This window comes from Moschus berezovskii, chromosome 7, assembly GCF_049115385.1.
Source record: "Moschus berezovskii isolate FMDL1 chromosome 7, NW_MosBer_1.0, whole genome shotgun sequence".
In the NCBI taxonomy this organism is placed as follows: domain Eukaryota; kingdom Metazoa; phylum Chordata; class Mammalia; order Artiodactyla; family Moschidae; genus Moschus; species Moschus berezovskii.
Genome location: NC_142466.1, coordinates 107,245,700 through 107,264,432, shown reverse-complemented (window position 1 = coordinate 107,264,432; position 18,733 = coordinate 107,245,700). Strand labels below are relative to the sequence as shown.

At 39.7% G+C, this 18,733-nt stretch overlaps 1 protein-coding gene across 1 annotated transcript in view; it reads left to right on the top strand.

Moving 5' to 3' along the window:
- The window catches only part of SVEP1 (sushi, von Willebrand factor type A, EGF and pentraxin domain containing 1), a 204,172-nt gene that overhangs the window by 126,107 nt on the left and 59,332 nt on the right, over positions 1-18,733 (top strand). Inside the window, exons 19-27 of the mRNA XM_055427567.2 lie at positions 1,065-1,226; positions 1,958-2,049; positions 4,175-4,271; positions 5,987-6,100; positions 6,940-7,053; positions 7,823-8,024; positions 11,613-11,770; positions 14,357-14,558; positions 16,456-16,631. Coding sequence (XP_055283542.2) covers positions 1,065-1,226; positions 1,958-2,049; positions 4,175-4,271; positions 5,987-6,100; positions 6,940-7,053; positions 7,823-8,024; positions 11,613-11,770; positions 14,357-14,558; positions 16,456-16,631 — 1,317 coding nt within the window. The remainder of the gene's footprint in view (positions 1-1,064; positions 1,227-1,957; positions 2,050-4,174; positions 4,272-5,986; positions 6,101-6,939; positions 7,054-7,822; positions 8,025-11,612; positions 11,771-14,356; positions 14,559-16,455; positions 16,632-18,733) is intronic.

Genomic DNA, 18,733 nt, shown 5'->3' with positions numbered 1-18,733 from the left:
AAGGAGATCCAACCAGTCCATTCTAAAGGAGATCAATCCTGCATGTTCATTGGAAGGACTGATGCTAAAGCTGAAACTCCAATAATACTTTGGCCACCTCATGCGACGAGTTGACTCACTGGAAAAGACTCTGATGCTGGGAAGGATTGGGGGTGGGAGGAGAAGGGGACGACAGAGAATGAGATGGCTGGATGGCATCACCGACTAGATGAACATGAGTTTGAGTGAACTCCGGGAGTTGGTGATGGACAGGGAGGCCTGGCGTGCTGTGATTCATGGGGTCGCAAAGAGTCGGATACGACTGAGCGACTGAACTGAACTGATACAGGAGCAATAACCGTTTCAGATAAACATAAAAATACAACTTCTTGTATCATGAAAACGCAAATTAACAGAGCAGTTCCATTTTTACCTTCAAATCTAAAAAAGGTATCATTTTCAATGCTGATGAGCATGCAGTGAGAAGGGGACTTTCATACACTGCTGATGGGGCTGTAAATTACATTTTTTAAATGATTTAGGCATGATATATTTATGGCTTTAAATTTTCATATCTTTGGCTTTAACTAAAGGCAAGTGTTATCCCAAGGAAATAATCATAGTTATATAAAAAATGTTATATAGAGAATTTCGTGTCAGCATTATTTATAATATTAGAAATTATCGGAAACAAATAGAACTAGTAGATACAACTGTAATTGACCAGTAGCAGAGGAAATATGAGCACAGTTATGGTCTGACAGTGAGATGTAGTAGATTTCATTTATTAAACATCGTGTTAGTTAATGATTTGGGGAGTGGTTTACTTACAATATAAAGTGGGAAAATCACAGTACAATATTATATGACCAATTCTGATTTTTATTAATGTGTGTTGCTAAAGATGGGAAGGAAGCAACAAAATATTTACTTAAGTGGTCTGAGTATTAATGATCTGGGTATTAAATACGTGCAAGAGAAAATACCAGCAATGTGATAGCTTTCTTATAACCAAAGGTTAATACACTTCTTTTAGAAGGTAGGGTATATTGCTTTATACAAATGATTTTTTCTTTCTTTTGCAGTGCCTTGTCCAGTGGGAGAATTCTCTCGTTCTGGGTTAATGCCCTGTTATCCATGTCCTCAAGACTATTACCAACCCAATCCAGGGAAGTCCTTCTGTTTATCTTGTCCCTTTTATGGAACTACAACCATCACGGGTGCCAGATCCATCACAGATTGTTCCAGTAAGATGATAATATTTCATTTCTCATGTTATCCTCTGTTGAAGAGTTTTATCTCTGCGGTAACTCTAATTGTGAATATTATTATTTTCAGTGCCTTTGGGTGTGTGGATGTAAGCTGTCCTTTTGAAGGTGTTTTTGATGACAGTGACTCAGATTCTTCACTCTGGGAATGTCAAACTTCATAACTTCCAAATTTCTAAAAGTCTAGAATTTAATGACATATCACATCCGTCTCTTATCTCCTGTCTTCTTATATGACTAAAGGAAAATATACGTGGCTTTACTGACTCTGAGAATCAAAATCTTGACCACGGCATTTAAATAGAGTCTATTCGTAGAGAACAGACTTGTGGTTACCAAGGGAGAGGCGGGTGGAGGGAGGAATGGAGTGGGAAGTTGGGAGTAGAAGAGATAAGCAATTATATATAGAATGGATAAACAGCAAGGTCCTATTTATAGCACATGGGACTGTATATTCAGAATCCTATGATAAACCATAATGGAAAAGAATAAAAAACAAATATATAAAAATATATTAAGTTACATATATATTCACATATATATATATATTTAAAACTGAACCACTTTGCTTCCTAGCAAAAATTAGTGCAACATTGTAAGACAACTATACTTCAATTAAAAAGGAAAAAGGAAAAGATAGAATGCACGTAATTGGCAACATCTACTACACCAAATATATTTCTCAGATATTTTCCCTTTAACTTTATTAGGCTTTAGTTCAACTTTCTCAGCAGCAGAGGAAAGTGCAGTGCTTCTTTCTTCTCCTGGACATGTCAAAAAGAAGTATGAAGTCAGCAGTCAGGCAAGTCTACTTTGTATTTGTAAAATTTTCTCTAATGGAGTGCTTGGAAAACAATTTCTCATTATACATGTCACACAGAGGAAAACTACCAGACTCAAAATTTCAAGTAATCAAGGTTCATGAATATTATCAATGAATAATTGCATTTGCTTATGATTTATAATAGGAACTTTCCAAGAATACAACATTGGAAGTCCTAAGTACCAGAAATTGGAATTTTTCCCTGTGATGTCTGGTGTAGAGAATTGTGGATGTGGAGAGTCTTTTGATTTGCTAATAATTAACATGTGCCATGAGCATAACCCATCGTTTGAGTAAGCACGTTGGGATTAGCCAAAGGCCTTTTCTGATTAGCAGGACAAGTTACTCAACTTCCATGAAAGATATTTAAATTTTTTGCCAGCGGGAATAGGGTGGGGGGAATCATTTATTGGAGAAAAGTTGTGACCTTTTCAAAAATTAAGAATCATAACTCAAAAGACGCTTACTCCTTGGAAGGAAAGTTATGACCAACCTTGATAGTATATTAAAAAGCAGAGACATTACCTTGCCAACAAAGGTCTGTCTAGTCAAGGCTATGGTTTTTCCCGTGGTCATGTATGGATGTGAGAGTTGGACTGTGAAGAAAGCTGAGCGCCGAAGAATTGATGCTTTTGAACTGTGGTGCTGGAGAAGACTCTTGAGAGTCCCTTGAACTGCAGGGAGATCCAACCAGTCCATTCTAAAGGAGATCAGTCCTGGGTGTTCATTGGAAGGACTGATGCTAAAGCTGAAACTCCAATACTTTGGCCACCTCATGCGACAAGTTGACTCACTGGAAAAGACTCTGATGCTGGGAAGGATTGGGGGCAGGAGGAGAAGAGGACGACAGAGAATGAGATGGTTGGATGGCATCACCAACTCGATGGACATGAGTTTGAGTGAACTCCGGGAGTTGGTGATAGACAGGGAGGCCTGGTGTGCTGTGATTCATGGAGTCGCAAAGAGTTGGACACGACTGAGCAACTGAACTGAACTGAACTGAAACATAATTGTTCTCCATTTATTTTTTAAAGACTAGTTAAGACCAATTATTTTGAGTGATTCAGCCATTAATCTGAATGCACCTTGCCCAATGTCATAATAAATTCCTAGGTTTTAAGTATTTTTAAGGAAGAGTTGACTCACTGGAAAAGACTGATGCTGGGAAGGACTGGGGGCGGGAGGAGAAGGGGACGACAGAGAATGAGATGGCTGGATGGCATCACCAACTGGATGGAGGTGAGTTTGAGTGAACTCCGGGAGTTGGTGATGGACAGGGAGGCCTGGCGTGCTGTGACTCATGGGGTCACAAAGAGTCGGACACGACTGAGCGACTGAACTGAACTGAACTGAACTGAAGGAGGATAATAAAGTTATGTTTCTTATTTTAACTTCCTGCTTCCAAACACTCTCACTTGTAAGGGCTTCGTAAATGAAGCTTTGAAACTGAGCCTAATTGACATAGAACCTCTAAAGACATATCACCCTGGAGACATATTAAAATCCACTGGCTAACTTTAAAAAATAATGATGCGCAGATATAACTTCAGAGATTCCTGATTTAGCTGGTCTGGGTTGGGACGCATCCTTAGTAAACTTTTTAAATGCCTTAAATGAAGTCTAACATGCAACCAGCATTGAGTGACACTGCCTGGGTTTAGCAGAGCATCACTGAAGAATAATATATAGCATTTGTGCCCATTGGAGAAGGCAATGGCAAGCCACTCCAGTACTCTTGCCTCGAAAATCCCATGGATGGAGCAGCCTGGTAGGCTGCAGTCCGTCAGGTTGCTAAGGGTCAGACACGACTGAGCGACTTCACTTTCACTTTTCACTTTCACACACTGGAGAAGGAAATGGCAACCCACTCCAGTGTTCTTGCCTGGAGAATCCCAGGGAGGGGGGAGCCTGGTGGGCTTCCGTCTATGGGGTCACACAGAGTCGGACACGACTGAAGTGACTTAGCAGCAGCAGCAGCAGCATGGCAGGTACCAATGTTATGCAGGCAGCAGTCCTGCTGGACTCACTCGGAAATAGGAACAAGCTAATGCTATAAACCTTCTAACTGAAATGAACTTGTCTCTGATAAATTTTCTTTTCACAGGTTTTCCATGAATGTTTCTTAAACCCCTGCCACAGTGGTGGAACCTGCCAGCAACTGGGCCGTGGTTATGTGTGTCTCTGCCTGCCTGGATATACAGGTAACACAGAGGAGTGCAAATTTTCATGTATCTTTCATACTGCATCATTGTAACTTGAAGTATCAAACTTTGAAACTTTAAAAATAAATGCCACAAGATACATAAACTGGGGAACTCCCTGGCAATCTAGTGATTAAGATTTCACCTTCAAAAATGAAGGGGCTACAGGTTTGATCCCTGGTCAGGGAGCTAAAGATCTCACATAACTTGTAGCCAAAAAACAAAAACACAGAACAGAAGCACTATTATAACAAATTTAATAAAGACTTTATAAATGGTCTACATAAAAAAAAAACTTAAAAAGATAACGATGCACAAAAATTTGGTTGAACAAAACAAACCAATATGTGAAAAAAGTATACAGCTCTTACAAATGACAATTTTCTTTGCATATTTTGGAGGAAGAATAAAGAATCATCTTCTCCGTGAAAAAAAATGATATCATAACTTACAATTTAAATTTGAATATAGTTCCAGAGGTCATGTCCAAGGTTGCATTCTAACACAAAATAAATGCATGACACTCAACCTAGAACAGATTGTCTAGCATAAACATTTTAAAACAAACTCCAGTTTCTCTCATTTGTTTCACACGAATGGAAGTTCTTATGGCCATGATGTGTTGTTTATTTCTATCTTTCTGCAAGCTGTGCTTAGGAAAACAGTATGGCTTTGAACTTGATTATGTACGAATTATGTAAGAATTGTGTTTTCTTGCAACTTGGTTCAAATTCCAGTTCAGTACAGAAAGATAATGTTTTTTTGAGGAGAAATGAACTATATGTTAAATGTTGCAGTTCATTTAAAATAATTTCCTGTTTTCTTCTAGAAATGCAGTTTTTCCTTTTTGAGCTTTTTGTCACCAACATTTTAATGAGAAAAGTGATATTTAGATAAAAGAATTCACCAGAAAAGAGAAGTTGGAAGACAAAATAGAGAATATTGTCATTCCAGTTATTTCAGCATGTGCACACATGTATGTGTGTGTGTGTTTCAATTTTTATAAGAATTTTTGTCCCAACATTTCATAAGAAATAATGATCTTGCCCTAGAATTTTGTAAATGAGAGGTGATTGAGAAAAGCATAGTATAGGACTGTGATTCTCAAATTTTGATGCTCATCAGAATCATCTGGAGGATTTCCTAAAACAGAGACTGTGGCATTTCTGTCACATTCCCAGGGGATTACTGATGCTGTTGGTCCAGAGACCATTCTTTGAGACCTCCTCTTGTAGAAGAACATGGGTTTCAGCAGAATTAGTCATGGACTAAAGCTATGCATACCCTATGAGAAGATAAACCCTATTCTAGGACACCTGGCATATGAGTCGAGATCTGGCAGGACTTAGCACCACCCCTATTCCTCAGCCAAGTGGCTTTGGTAACAAGTACATGGGACTTTTTATTTTTCGCTTTGGAATCAAACTAATTCTTGGCTCCATTTTATGCTTTCAGATTTCCCTTTTCCCCTCTACTTCTGACTTGGGATCTTTTGCTGTCTTTTGTTTATCCTTGTAAGGATAGCTTAAATCTATTTAGAAAGAGGTAATACCTTCATGAAATACTTAATAAGATGGTAATTCCTAACAAATATTGCCCTTTTCTTCATCACTGCCACTCCCTATAAATTCAGGTTATTGGAATAATTACCTTTAAAGGACGGTGCTGTTTCCGTTCGTCCTCTCTTTGATTGACCTTCAGTGTTTGCATTTTAGGCTTAAAATGTGAGATAGACATTGATGAATGCAGCTCACTGCCCTGCCACAACAATGGAATTTGTAAAGACCGAGTTGGAGAATTCATTTGTGAATGCCCATCTGGTTACGCAGGTAAGGAGAGAGTGTCTCATTCTTACAATATAAACCTTTGAAACCTTAAACTAACGAGTTACCATCTCACACCTGTTAGAATGGTTGTCATCAAAAGGTAAGAGCTAACAGGGCTAGTGAGGCCATGGAGGAAAGAGAACTGTTGTGCACTCTTGGTGGGAGTGTAAATTGCTTCAGCCATGGTGGAAAACAGCATGGAGGTTCCTCAAAAATTTGGAAATAGAATTACCATCCAATCCAACAATCCCTCTTCTGGATATCTATTCAAAGAAATGAAATCACCATCTCAAAGAGACATCTGTACTTCCATGTTCATTGCAGCATTATTCACAATAGCCAATGGCCAAGATATGGAAACAAGCTAAGTATTTACCAAGAGATGAATGGATAAAGAAAATGTGAGGTAGGTAGGTAGGTAGATATCCGTTAATACTATGTCGCTTCAGTTGTGTCTGACTCTTTGTGACCCTGTAGACTGCAGCCCACTCGGCTTCTCTGTCCATGGTATTCTGCAGTCAAGAATATTGGACTGACTTGCCATTCCCTTCTCCAGGGGATCTTCCTGGAGGGAAGGGATCGAACTCACATTTCATTATGTCTTCTGCATTGGCAGACAGGTTCTTTACCACTAGTGCCACCTGGGAAGCCCTGTGTATAACATGTATTGGGATATTATTCAGCAAATAATTATATTTGGCAAAGAGCATATTTTTTTCCACAAACATATTAGCCTTGATTTCCAATTTCTCTGCTCTTACACCTGAACAACTTGTTTGAAACTATTAGTCTTAAATTCCTTTCAGTTTTCTCAAGCGCAAATGTTCTGTGATTCTTTGCAGGTCAACTATGTGAAGAAAATGTAAATGAGTGCAGCTCCAGTCCTTGTTTAAATAAAGGAACTTGCGTCGATGGCCTGGCTGGGTATCACTGCATGTGTGTGAAAGGATACATGGGTAAGATGTTTCCATTCTTCCTAGTTGTCTTAAAGAGTTCTGTAAAGCCTCCCAAATCATTATATTTACTGTTATATAAGTGACATTATATAAGTTTAATTTTCTGATTTTATAACTGCGCCATGATTTTATAAGTGAAAGTTCTTATTTTTGAGGAAATTCACACTGAAGTATTTAGAGGTAAGAGAGCATCAGGTCTAAAATTGACTAAAGCAATTCAGAAAAAGTAATATGTTCTCGTACATGTCTGTGTATATACGTATATGTAGAGACAGAAAGAGAAGACTTGAGTTTATTTGCTAAGACAAACACTCAAGAAGTAACTGGAGATGATAAAATATTATTATAAGTGAATGCTAAATAATAGAATGTATGTGTGTGTGTGTATATATATGTAACTGGTAAAGAATAAGTCCAAAGAAAATGATCAGTGACAGAAAGAGGCCGGATCAAAGATGCAGATGAACATTTTGAACTATATGTGCCAGTTTCATTTTTGTTTAAACATTATCTCAGGCGTCCATTGCTAATGTTAGTTCCAGAAAAAGGTAAAATTAAAAGAGCAGCTTATCAAAAATACAGTCCTAAAATGATTTAGAAAAGCCAGAGCTTATTTAAGGATAGGTCTCAAACCTGTTTGGTCAGCCAGTGGCTCTGCAGCCTCCCTTTCATCCTTTCAAAGCAGCATCCTCCAAGGAGCCCTCACCTTGATTCCAGTTTTCCAAAGAGGTTAACCTTTGAGCTGTCTCTCATCCTCATTCATCCCCAGGCCTACACTGTGAAACAGAAGTCAATGAATGCCAGTCAAGCCCATGTTTAAATAACGGAGTCTGTGAAGATCAGCTTGGGGGGTTCTTGTGCAAATGCCCACCTGGATTTTTGGGCACCCGGTGTGACATAAACATGGATGAGTGTCTCAGCCAACCATGCAAAAATGGAGCTACCTGCAAGGATGGTGCCAATAGCTTCAGGTAATAGACTAAGCCTGACTCTCTTCACTGTTTTTATTGTTTTAACTGTTCAATCATTCTGCCGTCTTTACAGAGTATTACTTTGAATCCCAGGCCAGCCCTTCCCAAATCCTAGCCCAAGGATATGCTGTGATAGAATCTGACTACCACCTTATGTTCTGATTTCCTACCTCTTGGGTAAAGTCTGTAATTTTGTAACAGACAATCTATGTTTTAAGTTTTCCTGTGTTTCTGAAGCACAGCCAGACTTTGAAACCACTATTCTATACTTGGGAAGTCATAAAAGATAAAAGGAAGGACATGTATTCAAAAGCAAATGCAGAATCACTTTTCAAAACCCAGTTTTAAATGTCTTATATTTTAGCTGGAGTTTTCCCACCAACTAAAATCAGAAGGAATCGTGCAATTCTCCTGTCACAGTGCCATTCTGTGACCATGGTTTTCAAACTTTCTTTGTTGGTTAGTGTCCCTTGTTTCCAGGGAAATCAGAGTGTAAACTAATAAAAAAAATTAAAGCTAATCTTATGTGGTTGAAAATAGTGGTGTTTGGCGGGGAGAAAGACTGGCTTCCTGAGGCAGGTCTTAGGGTACCAATAGAAAGCAGTCTGAAAACCAACACTTTTTTTTTAATCACTATCAAGTCTGCTCTGATCCATTCACTTCCCCTTGCAGGATCTGTGGCTTCTGCGGTACAAAAAGACAGGCTGGCCTTGCTTGCAGAATTTTAGGGAACTTCACTGTCCTCAGTAAGCAACTGGTTCTGCAAGTTTTCAAAAGTTAAAAGCTTTTAAAAAAAAAAAATTCTACCTCAGTTGCAACATTTCCCAGCTCCCTTCCATTACCATCCCCCAAGAGAGCTAGTACACTATCTGGAAGAAATAGGGAGCCAGTTCTGCCAGTGAGACTTTCACTCTCAATATGAAAATGAGACCTTAGTGTAGCATCAACTTTTCATAGTTTTTTTTTTTTTTATTATCTTCAGGCATATAGCACCTAACCATAGGCAATGAGACATTTCCTGATGAACAACAAGAGTTCCAAACTCTCCCCAGGGTCCAAAACAATTGATAAATGCCAAATTTGTCTAAATCCTAACTAGAGGAAAGGTGAAGAAGGCAAACTTTCCACTTCAACAGGAATGCTAGTTGTCACCGAAGTGAATCTGTTTCACAAAGATACTGAACTATTATAATGATATGAAACATGGACAGATATACAGAAAAGTATGGGGGAGGGATTCTGATCATCTTTTTTTTCTTGATGTGGGCATACAGGTGTGCTCGCTTCGTGGAAACGCATCAAGCTGTGCACTTATGATTTGTCACTCATCTGAATCTGTGCTATAGTTCAATAAAAATTCTACTTAAAAAAACCCCCTCCCTGTTAAATTGAAAAATTTCATAATGACTTAGTAAAGGATGAGTAAAAAATAAAAAAAAATTAAAACAACATTGTAAATCAATTGTACTTCAATAAAATTTAAAAAACAAGTATTTTTAAAGTTATTTCCAAAAAAATCATGGACCAATAAAGATGAGTGAAATTCAAAGTAGGTTTACCATAAAATACACAGTACTCCATAAAGATGCCCACCAATTCCAACTGAGATTTTCTTTTAAACCTCCAAATACCATTTATTTATGTAGTTACCAATATCAAAGAGGTCCCCATATAAACATGCTAGTAGTAATATTAACTATATTTATTGCGCAGATCCTTTTTAATTAAAGGTATTTCAGATATACTGAAAATTACAAAGAATAATAAAAGTCATACACTCACCACAGTAGTGATCAGTCCTTGGCCTTTTGCTATATTTGGTTCATATCTTTCATTTAAAACAAAAATAAAGTCTGAATATGGATTTGGAGTCCCTCCAATAAGCGTGCACACACATACACATTCCTCTTCTTCCCTAATAGTAACCGCTGTCTTAAAGTCGGTTTATAGCTTTCTCATTCAGACTTCGCTTTACTACATATATGACTTCATAAACAATAAATAATATAGTTTTACATGTTATATAAGTAGTATCATCCTATATCTATATAATCCTTTTGTATTTTGTTTTTCCTTTTGACACTGTATTATCAAGGTTGATAATTTGCCTCTAGTTTGCTCATTTCAACTGCCATTTAGTATTCTATTGGATAATTATACCACAGTTTATTTTCCCATTCACTTCATCATGAACATTGCCTAGAAAATCCCATGGATGGAGGAGCCTGGTAGGCTGCAGTCCGTGGAGTCGCTAAGGGTCGGACACGACTGAGCAACTTCACTATCACTTTTCACTTTCCACTTTCACACATTGGAGAAGGAAATGGCAACCCACTCCAGTGTTCTTGCCTGGAGAATCCCAGGGACGGGGGAGCCTGGTGGGCTTCCGTCTATGGGGTCACACAGAGTCGGACACGACTGAAGTGACTTAGCAGCAGCAGCAGCATCATGAACATGCAGAATGATGTTGTTGTGAACATTCGTTAAATGTGTCCTTGAACACCTGGGCAGTCATCTCCTAGAATTCATACTAGAAGTGGACATACAGCGCTCTGAAAATGCAAACCCTCTACTTTCTTTGACATTGCCACATGGTTCATGACACTCTTGTCAGTATTTGACATCATCAGATGTATTTTCCATTTGGAGGAGTTTAAATGGCTTCTTGCATTCTCCAGAGACTGTATGGCATCTTGATTGAGATCGAAATCCTTCACCACCACTTAGTATCAAGAGGACTTGGGCAAATTAACCTCTCTGAGCCACAATTTACTCATCGCAAACTGGGAATAATAATATTCTTCATCATTATAAGGATTGAATTAATGTATGTGGAGATTCCCAGATAGTGTTAGTGGTAAAGACCCCACCTGCCAACGCCGGAAGACCATAAGAGACTCGAGTTCAGTCCCTAGGTTATGAGGATCCCTTGGAGGAGGGCATGGCAACCCACTTCAGTTATTCTTGCCTGGAGAATCCCATGGGCAGAGGAGTCTGGCAGGCTAGAGTCCATGGGGTTTCAAAGAGTCAAACACAGCTAAAGCAACTTGGCATGGCCTAGGTAAGTGTTTAGAACAGTATGTGAACTTATATTTTTCCTAGCACTTCGTGGTGAGAGAAATCGCCAGTGTGTGAATAATACTTCACCTTGACCAGAACTAATCTCTACTCTCTTTTTACCACTGCAACATTTCAAGTATATGTTGTCTTAAATAGATTTATTTGAATGAACTTTAAAAAGTAATAGTTAAAGCACCGTTTTAATGTGGAAGATGTATTTGAGCATTTCAGAATTTGTAAAAAATTCAGTTAAACTGAAAAAAAGAAAAAGAAAAAACAATTCACCCATTTTTCCCACCCCATGCCTCTGGCAACCACCACTCTGTTTTGTAGGCTGTGGGTGGGGGAGTGGGTGTGGGTGTGGGAGGGTGTGTATACACATGTGTGTATTTAGATTCCACATACAAGAGAGCTCATATTAGTACTAAACTTCCCAGTCTTTTGAGCCAATGCTGTCATTAGTGGGAGACCGCTGCTAATGCCTTTCTGCAATGACTCTAATTGTTGCAACGTTTCATATTCTTTCAGGTGCCAGTGTGCCGCAGGCTTCACAGGGGCACACTGTGAGTTGAACATCAATGAATGTCAGTCTAACCCCTGTAAAAATCAGGCCACCTGTGTGGATGAATTAAACTCATACAGCTGTAAATGTCAGCCAGGATTTTCAGGCAGCAGGTGTGAAACAGGTATACGTGAGCTTAATGTTGTTAAGAATGATACCAAGTATAGTGATACAATGGCAATGTCAGTGTTTACCTGAACCAAGCACAGTCTGTATACCAAAAACTATGTGAAGCGTTTTGTACTTATTTAGTCTTCACAGCCACCCAATAAACTGGGTCACGCTATCTCCAGTAGCACAGAGGAGGAGGTTGAGCTTAGACATGTAAGGGTGAAATGGAGAAAGTCGAATTTAGCAGAACTCTTCACATTCTGCATGTTTAGAAAGGACACTTGGATAAGTCACTTGATTTAGCAGGTCAGAGTCCATGGATATGTTTGAGAATTAATGCTAAACTGCTTTCTCAGAGCATAGGAGTCTTCTAGCTATAGGACTTTTGTTCTGTTGAGTGGCATGTGCAGGATTGGGGCTCCTGAAATGGGTAAGAACCAGGGCCCTGAGCAGGAATGGACTGTTGCCCTCGCAGTGGACCCCGCCCACCTTCTCTCCTGCAATGTCAGTTACTCCACTCTCTTGAGTTATTCCCATCAGCCCCACCTCTCCTTCCAGCTATTCTGTTTCGAAGCTTCCTTTCACTGCTGAGTGCTCTTCCTGTCTTGGATATTCACTGTTGGTTTTATTTAAAACAGTTTGTTGAAGAAAAAGGAAACAGACTCACAGATACAGAGAACAGACTAGTGGGTACTGGTGGAAGGGGGAAGATGGGTGGGTAGGATGGGTATAGGGATAGAAGAGGCACAGATTACCATGAATAAAATAAATAGGCTACAGGGATAAGCATAGGAAAGACAGTCAGTATTTTATAATAGCTATAAATGGAATATGACCTTTAAAATTGTGAGTCACTGTGTTTACACCTCAAACTTATTTAATATTGTAAATCAGTTATATCTCAATAGAAATACTACTAATAAAAGACATACAGAATACTAAAGAAGTACTATGTTATTTATTTCATAAGCAATATATATTTAATTTTGAAATTGCTTCTCAGATTATCATATTTACCGAAATAAGCTTCTTTGATGATAGTATTGCGTACTTGCTACTACCTTATGAAAAATGCTTCACAAGTGCCATGATATTTTCTTTTTATTAAAGTGTAGTTGATTTACAATGTTTTGTCAGTTTCTGGTATACACAGAGTGGTTCAGTTATATATGTTTATTTATGCATGTATGTATATTCTTTTTCATATTCTTTTCCCTACACTATATTGCAAGATATTGAGTACAGCTCCCTGTGCTAAACTTGTTCATATGCACAGTAGTTTGTATCTTCTAATCCCAAACTCCTAATTTATCCCTTTACCCTGTTTGGTAACTCTAAGCTTGTTTCCTATGTCTGTTAGCCTGTTTCTGTTTTGTAAACAAGTTCATCTGTGTCATTTTTTTTAGATTCCGCAGATAAGTGATATCATGATATTTGTCTTTTTCCATATGACTTACTTCATTTAGTGTGATAATCTCTAGGTCCATCCATGGTGCTGCAAATGGCATTATTTCATTCATTACTAGTCTGCCCCGGTAGCTCAGAGGGTAAAGCGTCTGCCTCCAATGCGGGAGACCCGGGTTCGATCCCTGGGTCGGGAAGATCCCCTGGAGAAGGAAATGGCAACCCACTCCAGTATTCTTGCCTGGAGAATCCCATGGATGGAGGAGCCTCAGTCCCTGGGGTCGCAAAGAGTCGGACATGACTGAGTGACTTCACTTCACTTCACTGCATTCTTTTTATGACTGAGAAGGAAATGGCAACCCACTCCAGTATTCTTGCCTGGAGAATCCCAGGGACAGAGGAGCCTAGTTGGCTGCTGTCTATGGGGTCGCACAGAGTCGGACACGACTGAAGCAACTTAGCAGCAGCAGCAGCAGCAGTATTCCATTTGTGTGCTTGTGTGTGCACGCCACTGTGAACACTGAAGTACAGTGTCTTTTAGAATTAGAGTTTTATTCAGATATATGCCAGTCCAATTGCTGGGTTATGTGGTAGTTCTGTTTTCTGCTTTTTGAGGAAACCTCCATACTGTTGTCCACAGTCGCTACACCTGTTTGCCTTCCCAACCGTAGAGGAGGATTCCCTTTTCTCCACACCCTCTCCAGCATTTATTATTTGTAGACATTTTAGTGATGACTGTCCTGACCATGTGAGGTGATTCCTCTTGGTAGTTTTGATTTACATTTCCGCAAGGAGATCCAACCAGTCCATTCTAAGGGAGATCGATCCTGGGTGTTCATTGGAAGGACTGATGCTAAAGCTGAAACTGCAATACTTTGGCCACCTCATGCGACAAGTTGACTCACTGAAAAAGACTCTGATGCTGGGAAAGGTTGGGGGGCGGGAGGAGAAGGGGACGACGGAGAATGAGATGGCTGGATGGCATCACCGACTCTGTGGACATGAGTTTGAGTGTACTCCAGGAGTTGGTGATGGACAGGGAGGCCTGGCGTGCTGTGATTCATGGGGTCGCGGAGAGTCGGACACGACTGAGTGACTGAACTGAACTGAACTGAATAATTAGTGGTATTGAGCATCTTTGCATGCGTCTCTTGGCCATCTGTATGTCTTGTCATACTTTTCTTATTTGTTGCAGAACAGTCTGCAGGCTTTAACCTGGATTTTGAAGTTTCTGGCATTTATGGTTACGTCATGCTGGATGGTGTGCTTCCGTCCCTCCATGCTGTGACCTGCACGTTCTGGATGAAATCGTCTGACGACATTAATTATGGGACGCCGATCTCCTATGCCCTGGAGAATGGCAGTGACAATACCTTCCTCCTAACCGATTATAACGGGTAAGCAGAGACATCAGGAAGGCCATGTTAGGACTTATCCTGGCACCAGATTAGAACTGACATGGGTGGGGATGGAGCAGTAGGAGGGTCAAGTGTTCCAACAGGACAACAGGGTGACAGTAGTCAAACAGAGCATCTGGACAGGTCCTACACGAAGGCAGCGTTTCAGTTGCTAGTACCTTATCATGTATTCAGTTCAGTTCAGTTCAGTCGCTCAGTCGTGTCCATTTTGCTATTTGCTAAATATTACCATCTGAGCCACCAGGGAAGCCCAGATATTTTCTTATGTATTATTTCATTTGAGCTTCACAAGGACTTGAGAAACTGATGCCCCTTAACAGGTAAAATGAATGAGAAGCTAAATACTTTATCTCCCAAATCTCATACCATGGGAGTGGCAGAACTATCAAACCAACTGTTCAGACCAGTGCTCCTTTATGTTTATATCAGAGTGACTAAAGGTCAAAGAATTTCCGTGGCACTGTTGGTACTTGGAAGACCCTTGTATTGAATAAGAATCCATTTGAAATCTCCAGGGTGCAAGATGACATTTTTTAATGTCTTTTTGGATCAATTAGTTGCAGTTTGGGGCCCCATCCCTCTAAGCTGATAGGAAAGTCAGCTTCAGCTGTTTCTCAGATTTCTTTCACTAGTGACTGCTTCTCCTGTCTTAGATACTCATGGATCATCTAAAACCCACAGAGTTTTGCTGAAGAGCCATAGGCTCAAGTGGGACGTTGATCACTGGTTATCTGTCCACCCTGCCGATCACTGAGCTGTCCACTACCTCTGCCTCTGTGGTCGTTTCAGAACTCCGCTGTTTGCCATGTGTGGAGTCCTTGGCAAGACTGAGAGTTTATGCCTTTTGATTCAGAGAGATTCTGTGGCACACCACATGGCCTTTCCCTCCCAGGCCCACCCGAACGTGTGGCCCTTTGCTCTGAACAGGTTGCCAGCCTCAAGGACAGCACCTTGAGCTCTCGTTCCTTGCCTCAGGCCATGAGATCCTCCCTGTTCTGGGGAAAATCTTCCCGTCCTCAAACCCTGTCCTTCTTAGCACACTTGAACATTCAGAAACAAAATGTAAGAAATTTCAAAATCCTCCCCTGAGACAGATTGTATAGAAAGAGAAAATCTGTTGCCTGTTTGAGTTTGGGGAGGAAAAACAGTGGGGAAACAATTCGTGTTTTAGAAATATCTTTTCATAAACATCTTTGAATAGGGGTTTAGAAGATGCAGATACAGTTACGCCATGACTTCTTCTTTATCAGTTTCCCCTAATCTTTTCTTTTTCTCCATTTGCTTTTGAAGATACTCCACTTTCCGCTGCTTCTTAACTTGGACATTTCTCTAAGTGACATGGTTGTTGGAACCCTTTTGCGGCTGGTCACCTCTGTTTAGTTCCAATTATTCTTTCCCTTGCATCAACATACTTCATCTGCCAAGTGACTGTTCTGGCAATAGAGAGAGAGGACTGACTTCCTGGGGCATCTCTGAAGTCTGTTCCAAGTTGTAGGAACTTACATCCCAGAGAAAAGAAACCAGACTGACATTTGCAAAACTCCCATTCCTTCCATTCTTGATTTATTCTCTCCAGAATAGACAGTTGGTGAATTATCTCAAATTGGGCCAGTTTGTTTCAGCTTGTCCTAAGGCATTTTCCCTACCCCTCAGTGTTTAAGAAACACAAACCAGTTTTCAGTGAGCTGCAGTACAATAAAAGGTAGTTAGTAATCAAATCTGCTTCTATGAAACATGGCTCAAATGGAGAAAAAGAGGCAATGATTATATACCCAAAGTGCTTTACCCACAAAAAAGGAAGAAAGATAGTAACATGCCCCACATAAGGGATTACAACATATGACTGATGATTGTATCCCTTTGAATCTTTGTGCAGCTGGGTTCTTTATGTAAATGGCAAGGAAAAAATAACAGACTGTCCCTCTGTGAATGACGGTAATTGGCATCACATTGCCATCACTTGGACGAGTACTGGTGGAGCCTGGAAAGTCTACATCGATGGGAAGTTATCCGACGGTGGCATGGGCCTCTCTATTGGATCACCCATCCCTGGTACGTCTTAGCAAGCAGAACAGAATTCCGTTTGATGCTAGAGGCGGTGGTGCTTTGATGAACATCAAGTTTGCTAAGTTATCTCTCCCACTAACCACCTCCTGATTGTCCAGACTGTGAATTATTAGAAGCTTTTCCTAGGTGAACTGTGTGACTGTATAAGAAATGCCTTTGGAATCTAAAATAAGACTACAATGCATGCTGAGCTGACTGTGCGTGATTACTAAATTGTCTTCCAAGAAGGAGATTAATTGCTGGTGTTTTGTTATGTTTTATAGGTTTGGTTTGTGATCAGTATACACACTAAACAAGTAGATTCAGAATACAAGCTAGAGCACTGCTAATAGTTATCTATCTTTTATGCCCTTTTTCTCATAGAACTCAAGCTCTCTTCTAAAAACACTTTTAAGCAAATATTTAGAGAGTTGAGTTTTGAAGGAATGCAAAAGTATTAAGTGTTCCAGGGTTCTCAGCATTGTACCTGGCAGTAAGCCTGCTCTATCTAGGTTCTTCTGTGACGTATGTCATGTGAGGAGGAACAGCTGGAGGCTCCCTGTAGTAAATAAGGAAACATTAAAAGTGTTTCTGCAGGAAGTCGTGTTATCCTGTGAAGGGCTGGCTTCTTTTTGTGTTTAAAGTGTTGTTTTTAACGCTCCCTTCTCTGGGTGGTGAGATTGCAGGTGGCTTTTATATTTCTTCTTGGTCGTTTTCTGATATTTTTATAATGAGCATTTATTTCATTTATGGTAAAAAAAAAAGTTTCTATCTTAAAAGAATTGGAACTATATTAGTAGCTACCCACAGGGATGGTTCTCTGACCACAGCAATAAGAATGAATTACAGTCCGTAACTATTGCAGAACTCCATTTGACAGACCCCAGTGAATGACTGACTATGGTTTGGGTGACCAGATTTATTGAAGACTGTGTTAGGTGAGATAGAAATTCTTGGGAAAAGACCATTATTAGAGCAACAGCTAGGGGTAGGGGAAGATTCTGTATTTGGTTTTAGACATATTGAGTATGAATTTACATCCCACGAATGTATACAGCTAAAAACATAATTTGATACCATTTTTATATCAAAATGACAGAATTGTCTTTTAGTAATAGGTTGTGTTTGTCAAGAATTCAGCATGATGAATGTTCCTATAGAGTCCTGGGGGGTGTAAAAATTGATCTAGACTTTCTGGAAGCTATTTAGAAACATTCATCAACAGCCTTAGAGAAACTCTTTGCATGGAACCAACAATTCTCTACCAGGAATTAATCAGAACGAATCAGTGATCTGAACAAATATCTATGTATCTATATATTTAGCTCAGCATTACCTTGGTACCAAGCCTGGAAACAACTCCAGTAACCATTAAGAAATAGTTGTTAACTTAGTTAATTAAGAAAATTATGGATTGTTGTGCATTCACATGATAAAGTAACTATTAAAACTCATGAAATGAAAATATGTGCAAGAAAAGCAAACTTCCAACATCATGTGTAGTAGGATCCTATGCTGTGTGTTTTAAAATCTCTCTCATACACACATACTAAAAAAATAATTTAAAAAAATATATAATCTAGAAAGAAATACACAGAATTGTTAAATAGGAAGAATTCCTTATACTTAATTTTTAAAAATGTTCTTCCATTTTTAAAATGAGTGTATGTACCCATTTTTAATTATGAACTTTTTAAGAGAAAGATATAGATTGGGAAATGATGAATGAGGGCTCTACAGACATGAACTGGCAGGAGATCACGTGGGAGAATAACTGAAGGAAGAAGAGAGGAAGCCAGGTAGAATCCTGGGTGCCTCGGACTCTAAGAGGCAGGTGGAGAGGGAGATTGAGGATGAGTAGAAAGGTTCAAGGAGAACCAGGGGAGGATGCTGTCAAGGAAACCAACTGCAGTCAAGAGGGCTCCTGGCAGGAAACAAGTGACACAGACAAGAAGGATAACTGGAGAATTTCGTGAAAGGACTGTTTTCAAAGATGTGGGCTCCCCAGGCAGTGGTAAAGAACCCGCCTGCCAATGCAGGTAGACGTGAGAGGCGCGGTTTCGATCCCTGGGTTGGGAAGATCCCTTGGAGTAGGAAACGGCAGCCCA